General features: G+C 44.1%; 2 protein-coding genes across 3 annotated transcripts in view; one reads left to right on the plus strand and one right to left on the minus strand.

Annotated features, from left to right (window-relative positions):
- syt17 (synaptotagmin XVII) overlaps window positions 1–13,867 on the plus strand; it is a 28,145-nt gene that overhangs the window by 2,845 nt on the left and 11,433 nt on the right. For both annotated transcript variants that reach the window (XM_084071651.1, XM_084071650.1), the window contains 6 exons: window positions 2,939–2,956; window positions 5,426–5,574; window positions 8,246–8,394; window positions 9,026–9,269; window positions 12,546–12,918; window positions 13,523–13,643. In XM_084071651.1, coding sequence (XP_083927777.1) covers window positions 2,939–2,956; window positions 5,426–5,574; window positions 8,246–8,394; window positions 9,026–9,269; window positions 12,546–12,918; window positions 13,523–13,643 — 1,054 coding nt within the window. The remainder of the gene's footprint in view (window positions 1–2,938; window positions 2,957–5,425; window positions 5,575–8,245; window positions 8,395–9,025; window positions 9,270–12,545; window positions 12,919–13,522; window positions 13,644–13,867) is intronic.
- On the minus strand, window positions 9,994–11,610 carry LOC311055727 (putative E3 ubiquitin-protein ligase DTX2; the record flags this gene model as incomplete). Its single annotated transcript, XM_084071996.1, has 1 exon — window positions 9,994–11,610. One exon carries the CDS (start codon window positions 11,608–11,610, stop codon window positions 9,994–9,996), a length of 1,617 nt encoding a protein of 538 aa, XP_083928122.1.

Consider the following 13,867-nt stretch of genomic DNA (forward strand, 5'->3'; position numbering starts at 1 on the left):
CACAGTTGTTTATCCATTTCCTCTGTCACTCCCCTTCCCCCTTCCCCCTCCTCCTCTCTCTCTCTCTCTGACCTGTGGTGCGTCATCTCTGCTGGGGAATGGATCTAGAGAGAGAGAGAGAAAGAGAGAGAGAGAAAGAGTAGAAGAGGAAGAGGGGGGGCACTACGCCTGTTGCTCACTACGCCTGTTGCTGTTGCCATGGATACAGTGACAGCTAATTACAAAGACAACATTAGGGCTGGGTTTAGGAGGGGGAGAGAGAGAGGAGAGAGAGAGAGAGAGAGCGAAAGAGGGAGAGAATTGATTCTTTGAAACAGAAATATATTAGCCTGCTTTCTGCCTCCCTTGTTGTCGATTGACAAGTAAATGATTTTGTCATGCGTTATTTAGGGAAGCACCTACAGTATAAGAAACCTGGTTTAGATGTGAAGAGAAGGAGAGATGCTGGGAGAGGACATAACGTGTGCACACCTGCTATCACACATATAATTGACTGAATTAGGCCCACAATACCTCTGGACATGGCCAAATAGACAAGATTTAGCTCAAAATGTTTTGCAATCCATTTAATTGGGTGAGTATGTCAAATTAAGCACCTCAACGACAGCGGCTATGGAAACAACACCACTACAGTGGTTAAATAAATAAGACAAGATTAAATAGATGGAAGCGGAAGTAGAGGAATGTTTGGGAAATCCATGTGCTGTACCCGGCATTGGTCCGGCGATAGGTCTGTCACGATTATGACATTTTACATGAAGATTAATAGTCACACAAATAATTGCAATTAACGATTGAATCGTTTTTTTGACGTTGAACACTGGAACATAATTATGAATTAAAAAAAAAAAAATGTTGGCCTTTAGGCTTTGAAGTTGCCCAGAGCAGGTATGTCAAATAACCTAAATATACAAAGCAGTGACTGACGTATTTACAACTTTGTACTTTATACTGGAAATAGACGATTTACAAGCACACAACGCGTCACGTTGCGAGCTTGTAGATCTGCTATTTCCACCGTTTTTTTTTTTATGTTTGAAAATATATGAACGATTTTCGACATGGAAACGATTATGACGATCACCGGTATGCAAAATATTTGCGATAATCTCAAATGATTGTGATTATCTCAAATAATTGTGATTAGACGATTGTGTAATAATTGTGACAGGCCTCCCCGGCGGCTTTTTATCCCGATTGGCCATTGGTCCGACAGCGCACATTATTATTAACCCTGATCTCACATTAACCCATTAAATCCGGGAAGGCATCCGTGTCATTTTGGATTTCTTTGGCTATTCAAAAAATAGCAGATCTACAAGCTCATAGCGTGGCACAGAGTGCCGTGCTATGAGCTTGTAGATCTGCTATTGAGATGAAGCAGGGACCCCCCCACTACATATTGTATACAATTGTGTTGCATATTAAACTTTTTCATAGGTTTTATAGATAGATTCATAGACTTGTTTGACAGCACTATGATCAGTGCATGTTGGATTCATGAGTATTTTCAGACATTTAACCACTTAAAACATCAATACTTAGTAAACTTGACCTTTCACTCTGTACTTGGTCTGCTCTTTTCTTCCGGCTACACCAAACCTCTTTGCCAAAAATAGCAGATCTACAAGCTTGTAGATTGGCTATTTTTGGCGAAAGTTCTCCTCAGAATAAGGATGCTAGGGTTCAAGTGGTTAATGTAAAACATTTATCCTATCACACAAAGATTTGTCAGCCCCCTGTAGTAACCCTAAGGACCCCCTGTTGTAGACCCCTGCACTACATACTTCATTACTCATTGACCGGTGTCTCCCAGGGCTCTATACTTGGTCCCCTCCTTTTTTCCCCTCTACACCAGCAATTCGAAACCTGTGGTGGGCCGCAATGGTATTGGCAAGTGAGAATGCATTAATTGGCTGCCATGTTAAGTGGTCTGATGGGTGGGCCACGAGCACTTTCAAGATTGTCAGGTGGGCCCTGATTCAGAAAAGGTTGGGAATACTTCTCTGTACCAAATCTCCTTTCTGACAATAGCCGATTTTCAAGCCTGCAATGTGTCGCATTATGACATGTTGTGAGCTTGTAGATTGGCTATTTTCGCCGAATGTTCGTCTTCGGCTATTTTCACCGAATAATCGCTTATTATGGACATGCCCAGAATAGGCACGCTAGGGTTCATGTGGTTAATTGCTGTTGTTACTGTTATTTGGGTGCCAACAATCAACTAATCACTTCATGAACGAGGCCAATCTAGCAATGATGTGCATCCAATTCTAACCAATGGTCGGCAATATAAAATAATGTCCATGATCAAACATCACCATCAAACATTGTAAAGTCTTTGAGCAGCACAGACGTAAAACGACAGAACAAAGAAAGTCAACAGGCTACAAAACGAAAGCACACAGACATCCACAACAACCGTGTGTGTGTGTGTGTGTGTTTGTGCGTCTCATATCCTGTTGCTGCTGCCAATATTGTCTTTATTGAGTACCGTAGGAAAAGTCCACCATGCAGTAATGAAACAGCCTCTATGGGCTTGATACACGTCATGCCACATCCATCCAATACACCATCCAGAAAACATAGATGCTTTCATTTGAATTTGTGTTTGTCAGTGACGGACTTATTAGTGATCTGGGGGCCCTATAGGCGAAACCTAGTATGAGGCCACAGGCACCGGATCACGCACAGCTAGGGCATGGGACACATTTAGTCTAAATGTCGATTTCTATATGTTTTCATTTAATTGCCCAGCGCTGTGTGGTATGTGGTGTTCATGACTCCTCAAGAATTAAAGCCAGTTGATAACCACTGCACTTCATTCACTATTGAGCTGAAATGCTAAACTATTCTCTTCTGTCTCCTTCCTCCCACAACCACTTGCTCCTTACCGCCCCGTGATCATCTGCTCCGCCTGGCCTGTGAAAAAGGACAGTTGGAACCGATCAATGAGGTACGGTCTGAATCTTTTACTGTTAACTATGTGTGTTGTCAGTCATATCAATGTGCAAATCTTCTGCTATGTAATCACATACTCTATTATTACTATGCTTCTAGGACATTCCATTGAGTACATCCATTATTTTTCTTCTTCTTCTAAGTTCTTATTTATTTATATTGATTACTGTTTTACCCTACACAATACTATTGATGCGCAAGAGTAAAACAATGATTTACCGGTTCGATCTGTTTTTAGGGTTTGATGATTTGATTTGAGTGTTTTATGTTCCCTATCTCCTGCTACTGTGCCAAACATTTCCTCCACGGAGATCAATGACTATCTATCTCTCTATTCTCCAACCTGTAAACCCTACAGTATTATAGCCTTAAAGGGTCACTTAAAGTAGCGGTTCTCATCCTTGCATGTGGGGATCCCCACATGATTGGGGGTCCTCAACCTTGACTTAAAGTACAACATTCATCCACTAAATGTTGCACTTTTACAACACCTGTTTCATAAGGTTCAGTATTATTTAGTGGGGTTTCCCCCAGGGGTACTAGGAAAATGCCATGACATGAATTCATTATTAAAGGAAAATACCATATATATACCATATAAGATACATTAAAATCTTAGTGGCCCACGGTTAAGGGAATCGCCGATCTAACGCATCAAGCTAGCCTCCAAAAATCGCATGCATCTTGCCTCCAAAATCTAGTCAAACTGCCCAGTCCGACATACAGTCATTCACAACATTCACTGCACGATATCTCTCCATCGTGTCCATTCATTTTGTATCAATTGTCCATGTATCTCTTTACAAATTCAAAAAAGCGTCTTGTCCACTTCACTGCCTCTCTATAGATTCACATGAAATAAATATCTATAGATGTAGATTTTTTTTTTTTTTTGTCCAGCTTGTTTTCAGGCTTGTTTTTGTCACTGAGTGAGAAGTGGCCAACAGCGCTGCTGTTGCTAGCAAAGCTTAGCTATTAATGGTCCCTGAAAATGGTCTGTTGGGAAGTCCTGACAAACAGCTCTTAGAAAAGGAACTGCTGCCTTGCATGTAATGCATGCCAGACAGATTAGCAACAGACCGCACCTTGATTCAATCATGGAGCAGATCTTCTGCTTCAAAATGGAGGACAGTGATGATGGTGGTGGATGGGCTGAGACTATAGAGACCCACATATACAGTATACCTGTAATGTGATGTGACTGCATTCTGCGTCTGCATCCTGCCAACGTCTTCCTGCTGCCCTTCATCTCTCAGCGTCTTAACTCTTAGCTTTCTTCTTCCAAAACAATAGAGAAAAGAGCAGGGGGTGCATAGCTTTCCTTTCTTTACCACTCTACTCTTGATCAATTAAACCCATTAAGATTATTTTACACTTTGGGCTATTCAAAAATAGCAGATATACAAGCGCGCTATGAGCTTGTAGATCTGCTATTTTTGAAAAATCGTGAAAATGTGTGCAAATCTTTGAATATATATATTTTTAAAGCGAACATTTTTAACTAAAATCTTTGCTTCTGGGGGTCCCTGGAACAAAATATTTTGATGGGGGTCCGCGGCCAATTACATATAGTTTTGGGGGTCCTTGACATGAAAAAGATTGAGCACCACTGATATAGAAACATACGTTTTTCACAGAATACTGTTGAGATTTAGGAGACATGTAGAATCGGCTTCAGGTGGGTTAAGGGCCAAATTAATTAAAGGAAAAGGGAAGGAGACCACTTTGAATTGTTATTTGCCGTGCATGCAGCCTGGCCGGGCTCAAATAGCGGATCATATAAGGGATGATTACGTTTGTGTCTGATCGATATAGAGAGGGGGCTCTGCTCACGTAGGCTGCCTCTGCTCACTGTGCAATACTGTCATCATCACCTGGTTCCAACAGCAGTTCACCTTGTGTGGTTTTATTTTAGATGACCTGGCCGTGTGTTGCAGTGTTAATTTTGACAGCAAATGTATTTTGATTTATTTTAGTCATAGTCTTTTGAATAAGATGTCATTTCGTTTTAGTCATATTTTGGTCATCTGAACAGTCTTAGTTTTAGTCGACTAAATATCATAAGATTTTAGTCGACTAAATCTACAGTTTATTTTTGTCGACAAAAATGTATTTTGGCAGAACTTGATGCCGTCGTCGTAATGGCAGATTTTACAATTGGTTGCATGCAGAAAATAGGCGATCTACAAGCTCCACAACGCGTCGCAGCGCGACGTGTTGTGAGCTTGTAGATATGCTATTTTCAGAGCGCAACACCCGAGCGCAACTGAACATAAAATGACTTGACTTTTAGTTCTACTGGACATCTTCTCCACTAGTCCCTCCTCCCTAACATTTTAGTCTAGTTTTTATTTGTTGACGAAATAGTCAATATATTTAGTCTTAGTCTTAGTCATCATAGGTAGTCGACAAACATTTTTCGTCATAGTTTTAGTCAACGAAATTGACACTGGTGTGTTTGCAGGGTGTCCTGGCCCGCCTGTCAGACTGCCTGCGGTGCCGCTGCTCCTGCCGGTCCTGTGTGCTGTGGTGCTGGGAGTGTGTCTGCTGCACCAAGACAGACGAAGAGGTGGAGATCCTCGGACCCTTCCCTGCACAGACCCCCTCCTGGCTGTGAGTCACACACACACACACACACACACACACACACACACACACACACACACACACACACACACACACACACACACACACACACACACACACACACACACACACACACACACACACGTTCATTGAATTCCAAATTCAATGAACGTGTGTTCAAAATGAAAAAAAAAAACGTGACATTAGTAAGTAAGTAAGATGCTCCACCTCTGGAATTGCATACATGATGCTGGAAAAAGTATTAAAGGAGTAGTTCACTGACTTATTTTCTATCAATTACACTGTTACAATTGTTTGTGTCGCATTCCTAAGCCAATAATTTGATGACCGGGTCATCGGTCATGGAGTTCAGGAGACTTAGTAGGACACTCTTTGAGTCTTCTACCGGAAAATTCAAGGCTTTGTGAGGTGTGTAATTGAAAGAAAATAAGTATTTTTTGGGGTGAACTTCCTTTAATTCTGATTGTCAGAGTGTTGTTACAATTTACAAACAGAGTACAAAATGTTGATCTATATCAGTGGTTCTCAACGTGGGGTCCTTGAGGGGGGTCCCAGGGGGTCCCCAGCCAAATGATTGAAATGATTGATAGTCAAGAACCAAATGGACCCTATAACAGATCTGTAACTGTCACAATGTTTTTGTCAAATGGAACCAAACTTGGTTCCATTTGTACACTCTCAGAGTTGAAATGAACACTGGGGATTTTACCGTGTAGATTGGGGTCCCTGAGATAAAACATTTGATCAAATGGGGGTCTGGGGACTAAAGCAGTGGTTCTCAACCTTTTCAGGCCGTGACCCCCCAAAATAATCATATTTGAACTGGGGACCCCCCAACCCTGACAAGCACTTGGAATTTTCGGTTCCACAGATAAATATTGTGAAAATAGCAGATCTACAAGCTCCACATTTTTCTTCAAAATGTTTCCCTATTTCTTATATTATTTGGCAATGTGGCCAATGTTTGACCAGTTTTTATAGTATAGTTTGTTGATTACCCCCGGGGAAAAAATCATGTTGGGACCCCCTGGGGGTCCCGACCCACAGGTTGAGAAATACTGGGCTAGAGACTGTCTGATAACAGGTGAGATGTTGCAGTCCTCCCCTTGGAGACACAGTGTGATGTCATGAGGCGGTAAACGGGTGGGGGGTGTGGGCTATGACTGGAATATGGGGTTGGTCGTTAACATACACATGTTTTCCTGGCAATGTTAGTCAGGAAGCACTCATACCAACCCACCCAAATACACACACACACATGCACACACGCACGCACACACACACACACACACACACACACACACACACACACACACACACACACACACACACACACACACACACACACACACACACACACACACAGATGTCTTTTATGGGGTGTTATAAAATTATTTGAGGCATGAGCCATATTTCAGTATTTACTTTATAAGCCTCCGTTGAACTGAGCCTGGTGTTGTTTCCTTTATACATTTGAACTGACAACCATATCATTAAGGAAAAGTCAATCATGATGTCCACAATTTCATTCCAAAATTAATATTATTGTAGGAATAGACTGACTGATGATGATCTTCTTTCTAGGTGGCCAATTAATATGTGTCTTTCCAGATATGAATATATATCTGTATTTGTATAGCGTGTAAATTATGTTTTCTAGAGGAGTGGTCTGTGTCATTTTGCCATCAGACTAATGCCATTTCAGAGAGGTCCAACCAGTAATCAATATGTTTTTCTTGTCCATTATTTGATTGTTATTCAACAATCACATCTCCTACAGTACCAATACCTTTATAATCTTAATAATAAATTGGTCATACAGTATGTAATCATTATTATAATTTGTGTGTGTGTGTGTGTGTGTGTGTGTGTGTGTGTGTGTGTGTGTGTGTGTGTGTGTGGTGTGTGTGTGTGTGTGTGTGTGTGTGTGTGTGTGTGTGTGTGTGTGTGTGTGTGTGTGTGTGTGTGTGTGTGTGTGTGTGTGCGTGCGTGCGTGCGTGCGTGCGTGCGTGCGTGCGCATGTTTTGCATCACTCAAACCAATTCACAGGGCCTTAATCAACCTTAAGCCCTCGAGCCAAACACACACACTTCCTCCAGCCATGTGCTTTAGATTGGACTGTCGTCATGACAACTATCTGCCCCACTGGCTGTCGCCATGGACACAGAGGGCCCTTGATGATCCCTGAGGGATGGCTGGGTATTAGGCATCCAGTGCAGACGCCTGCACAGAATTAACTATGAGGGATGGCTGGGTATTAGGCATCCAGTGCAGACGCCTGCACAGAATTAACTAGAGAAGACTCAATCAGGGTGAAATATGAAAAATCGGACAGGGCCGTCTTAATGACATGACTATAGAGATAATGTGTACCGATATGCATGATGTTTGGACATAATTTTGTAGGAGTAATAGCAAAAAATGTGTTTTACAAAAATTGACCTCCTGTTGGCACTCTAACAGGCCAATGTGAAGGCAATCTCTTTACTAAAGACAGGGGAAAACCCCTGTTACTGGACAACTTTTTAACAAAAAATTAATTAACCCAAAAATATCACTTAGACTACCTTTAAAACATCGAGGATTTCACCGCCTGCAGCCTGACATGTGAATACTAACAGGTTTATCTGATACTAGAACTTCTTTCTTTCTTCGCCTCCGTCTCTATTCATTTCAGGGTGAACGAGTGTAACACGGAGAAGGATGCAGACACCGGAGTGGCCTCTGGAGATGCAGCAGCGATGGCTCCGGACAGCGCTCTCATGCGGAGGCGTTCCAGCTCAGAGACATCTCGCTCCACCTTCAGCATGGTCCGACAGCTCTCCTGTGAGTCAGCTATAGCGCACAGTTGCTAAACGCCGGGTCCGGGGACCAGCGGGGATCCAAATGGACCCTTATGGGCCTCTAACTCTGAGAGTTAGTACAAGTGGAACCAAATGGACCCCTGACCTGTAAGGTTCCATTTGGTTGCATTTGAGTTAAATTAACGCTCAGGATTTTACAGTGTAGATTGGGGACTGGGATAAAACATTGTATGAAATGGGGGTCCATGCCCGATCAATTGTGGGTCGGGCATGGGCGTGGGGGTCCATGCCCGATTGTAATTCAAAGGGTTGAGAAAGGGGCGAGCTAGCGGGGTCTGCGTCGCTAAACTACTGATTCACTCTATCAATGAAAACACATAATGGCACGTTAAACGTAAAAAAAATAAAAATATAAATTGGACATTTGCTTGCGACCCATAAAAATGGGTCCCCTAACCCAACCTAAGTCGTATACACTATTGCAGACTAAAGGCCTTTCATTGGACATGCTCGTAGATATCTTTAAAGTCTTTAAGTAAATCCCATGAGTGATTGAAATCATTTCAAAGTCAAGCTGAAGATAAACTCCCATTAAAACATTTTTTATAATGCTTTTATCCTCCCTCCCTTTCCCCTCTCCTCTTCTTGCTCAGCTCTGGATAGTCGTAGGCCCAGTTCACCCCTGGTGGATGTGAAACCCATAGAGTTTTGGGCCATGGGCCCTAGGAAGGAAGTCATTCAGCCTCTCAGGAGGCCCCAGCACCCTCCTGACGACTACTTCCGTAAGCTGGAGCCCCGCCTCTACTCCCTGGACTCCTCTGGGGACGATGTTGACTCTCTGACGGACGATGAGATCCTTCTCCGATACCAACTGGGCATGCTCCACTTTAGCACACAGTAAGATTAGCTCTGAGACGCTCAAAGCAAGCGATTAAATATGTTTTTATAAAAGAGACATTTTCAACCCACTTAAGTTCTATATGCATGTAAATAATACGACAAATAGTGAACATAGCCCAAGCGCACAACTTGTCGCATCACAACTAATAGCGAAAATAGATCAAATAGGGCTTAAGAGGTTAATCAGACAAATAAAACAATTCAAATTCATGTTGATTCGTTGATGTATATTTTTTAAACAACGTGCTTCTCGATTATTCAATTAATCGGAAACGTAATCAATAGAAATCCACTGGGGCGATAAGCCATCAGGATGTCCTTGATGATTCAGAATGTCTGGACTGAGATTGGTTCAGACTCAGAGGATGTGTTGTTTTTTTCTCAGGAAACACAGTCAGGAAGCACAGAATTGCTAACCATAATTTTTTGCTCATTTCATTCATTAGCTGTGTTTGTTCTTCACAAATGAATTACTACTACTACTGATCTGACTCAAATACAAATAAAAGCCCCTTCATGTATTTAAATACACTGGTGTGATAGCTTAGATTTAGAACATGTTTGCAAGATTCTTTTCTTTTTTGCTTATAGCCCCCCCGGAGAGAAATTCACTAAAGTCAATAATCTTATTTTTCTTTTCTTTTGCTTGTATTGTTTTGTATTTTTACAATATAGCAGTGCAATCTGTGGTGTTATATTGTCAAATAATAAGTGAGGAACACTATCTTTCTCTGGAGCCTGGCTGTTTGAGGCAGTCCTCCGTCACACCCTGAGAGGCCAGCTCAGAGACCACGTTGTCCAAATAGTTGGGGTCAGGGTAGCCGTGACCCGATAGGTTGGACATCATCTCGGTTTTGTGGTGGATCTCGTTCCACACGACTGTGTTGTGCTCGCCGGTGGTACTGGAAGTGCCCACGGTGAAGATGAGACGACGCGTCCACGCCACTTTCAGCAGCTCCAGGACCTTCCTGCCCTTCTCGTTGTCTGGAAGGAAGCACACGCGAGGGAAAGCTCTACAGCTGTACGGTTGCCCTGGGTCGGGGTGCTCTGGACCCTGTACGCCACGGGGTATGCTGTAGATAATCTGGATGGTGCCACAGTCGGGATGACCGGGAAGCGATTCGGAGGTGCTAGAACTGTCCATGTTTCCTTTGGGTTGGGTGCCAGTCTTTTCTCCATAGATTGTCTTGCATGCAGGACACTGGAGGCTACCATCCTTGGTACCATTGTTGTACATGGCCAGAATGCAGAGAACATGCAGGGCGTGTCCGCACTTGGTGAACTTGCCCACGGTGTCTGGGAGGGTGCTCTGGGCTCCGTCCTGTGATGATGCCATCTCGTAGCCAGATGGGGTTGACAGATGGTCCATGCAGATAATACAGTCCTCATCTGGGACCACAGCCACTTCCTTCATGTAGCGCTGGATCACCGTCTCTGGTCTCTGGGCCGCCAGGGCATTCAGCCGGACAGGGATGGCAGGAACATCTAAACCATTATCTCTTGTGGAGCTCATCAGCTGACTGATGGAGGCTGTTGTAGGCCCACCCCAGGACATGCTCCCCATAGACAGAGGCCTTCCTGCCCCCAGGAAGCTGGGGAAGCTCACTTGCCTGGGTGAAAATGAAAATGCGTGTTGAGAGTGGCTATGCACGGGAACCGTGCCGCTGTGACTCTGAAACTGCAGGTAGGAGCGGGCAGGGCCTGAGGGGACGGCCGAGGATCCAGAGGACGCTAGTGGGTAGGGTACGTTTAACTTCCGCCGCCGCACTTGCCGTCTAAAGCTGGTGGATTTGTTGACTTGGGTCATGGATGTAAGGTCAACTGTGTAATCACATCCATGTGGACTCAGGTCTGCTATGCCCTGCCAGGCCTGGTAGCTCTGTTCCAGAAGGATTGAAATGCGTGTCTCATATGATGTCCATCCGCCTTTATCGTTGACCCATTCCCAGTAGACGCCACTGCTCAGGCCTGAGGACTGGGCAAACAGTGATCGACGCACCGACCGTGTCTTTCCCGTGTCCTTTCGGAGCTGTTTGAGGCTGGGGATGTCGACGAGATAAGGGGACAGGCTGGGGTCTGACTGTCCCAGACAGACACCCGCACTGCTGCCAAGAGAGAAGTGTCGCTCGATGTCGCTGCTCACCGCACCGCTGTAAGGTCGCCACAAGCCCTGGTTATCCTGCCATTCCCACACCACCACCATGGGCTGAGACGGTGGGCCCCCCACCGCTACTGTCCCCACGGAGTGGGGAGGAACTGTAGCAGTGGACACAGAGAGGCCACTGCTCCACGACCCACCGCCCACCTGGACGGAGGAGCCGGGAAAATACCACGCCATGTTCACAGCTTTAAGCTAACATTAGCTTGGCGTAGAAGACAACAGCTCGTTCTCTGAATGAGTTATGAGGATCTCTGAGAGTGTGTTATAAATGTCCATCTTTACTCGTCATAGATGACACCAGTCATAGATTACTGGTATCATCTATGACTGATGTCATCTATGAAGTATCTGGTGTTCACTCTCCATTCCGACATCTCCGCGTGCGGTTAGGGTTAGGGTTAGGGTTAGGTATAGGGTTCGTCAACGTCGGAAAGGCGACATGTCGGAAAGGAGAAATGCACCCGAAGTATCTATGATGTATGACTCCATATTTGTGCAAGGTCCATCATTCACTTACACGGCTTGGCTCGGGCCGGAAAGAGTTTAGCCAATGATGTCATGGTATGTGCCCAAATTTGGGCACCAATGACTTCCATAAAAAAGTTAAATACTTAAATGCAGGCGGACAGACAGACCCTCTTATTGATGGCCTTGATTTTTTCAGAGCCACGCTGTTAAAAACAACAACAAACCTGTGTCTTCCAAACAATGGGTCTGGACCCATTTTTGGGTTGCAGACCCATTTTTATGGGTCGCAAGTAAATATCCCTTTTGTTACGTTTCCTACATTTAATATTCAAAATATTACCCAAAGTCTTTAAACATTGTTCTTAAAAATAAAAACATTAAAACATATATACATTTTGAAAACAAATGAAAATTGTGAAAATAGCCGATCTACAAGCTCAAAACGCATTGCATCGCAATGCATTGTGAGCTTGTCGACCTGCTATTTTCACTATTTCTGAAATTGGGCCTATATGTGGTTCATTCATAATGTATTAGGTCCCGGGGAGACACCAAATGTATCTTTTGGGTCTTGAGCTGAAAAGCTTTGGGTGCTGTAAACTGTTGACCTCCCTCTCTCATCCCCTCTTCCCGTCACCCCCAAGATACGACCTCATCAACGGCCACTTGGGCGTCCGAGTCATCGAGGCGCGCGACCTGCCACCGCCGCTGACCTGCGACGGCGCGCGGCAGGACATGGCCCACTCCAACCCCTACGTCAAGATGAGCCTGCTGCCCGACCACAAGAACTCGCGGCAGACGGGCGTGAAGAGGAAGACCCAGAATCCGGTGTTCGAGGAGCGCTTCACCTTCGACATCCCCTTCCTGGAGGCCCAGAGGCGCACGCTGCTGCTGTCCGTGGTGGACTTCGACAAGTTCTCGCGTCACTGCGTGGTGGGCAAGGTGGCGCTGCAGCTCAGCGAGGTGGACCTGGTCAAAGGAGGACACTGGTGGAAGGCGCTGGTGCCAAGTTCACAGGTCTCCACACAACGATTACTAAAAAATCTATATAATTTTGCCCTACATTATAATTTTAGATAAACACACATTCAATCATACATACAGTATTGCATACATATTATTGTTTAGGGGATTGTTTAGACTACTAAACACTGTTTAGGGGTCTGCCATCAGAGTAGCCATACCAGGGGCCACGTTATGGGCCCCCGGGAGCCACAGGCGCACTGTTGCACCGATCCGCACCAAACTTGGCACAAACACTGTTCAGGGGTCTGCCATGAAAATAGTCACACCCAAAAAACTAAATTGCACACATATGCGCCACTACAGCAGTGTGTAACACCTTCAAATGGCCAAAACTCGGTGACCATTGCTCTGATCAGCGCAATATAGGGCTGGATTTGAAGCCTGCGTAGCGGCCTGAAAATCTAGTAATCAAAATCTACAAAGTAATTAGTAACTAAATTCTAATAATTGTAACAGAGTAAAAGTATAATATTTGCTTCTGAGATGTGGAGTAGAAATACTTGAGTAAATGTACTTGGTTACTTTACACCACTGCATACTACTGTATGCCTTAATAAAAAAAACTTTCAGATATGAATAATGTTGTGTTTTTCAGAATGAAGTGGAGCTAGGAGAGCTGTTGCTCTCCCTCACCTACCTGCCCAGTGCTGGCAGACTCAACGTGGACATCATCAGAGCTAAGCAGCTGCTGCAGACAGACATGTGCCAGGGCTCAGGTACAGTGGTGGAAAAAGTACTCACATTTCTTACTTAAGTAAAAGTATCAATACCGAAATGAAGAAACACTCTGTTACAAGTAAAGTCAGTTAATCTAAATTTACCGGAGTAAAAGTCCAAAAGTATTATCAAAATGTACATAAAGTACCAAATGCAGAAAGTACTCATTATGCAGAATGTCCCATTTCAAGTTTTCAAATGTATAAAATGTATTAACGTCTTT

The sequence above is a fragment of the Gymnoscopelus microlampas genome (genome assembly GCF_963454915.1).
Source record: "Gymnoscopelus microlampas genome assembly, chromosome: 11".
NCBI classification, from domain to species: domain Eukaryota; kingdom Metazoa; phylum Chordata; class Actinopteri; order Myctophiformes; family Myctophidae; genus Gymnoscopelus; species Gymnoscopelus microlampas.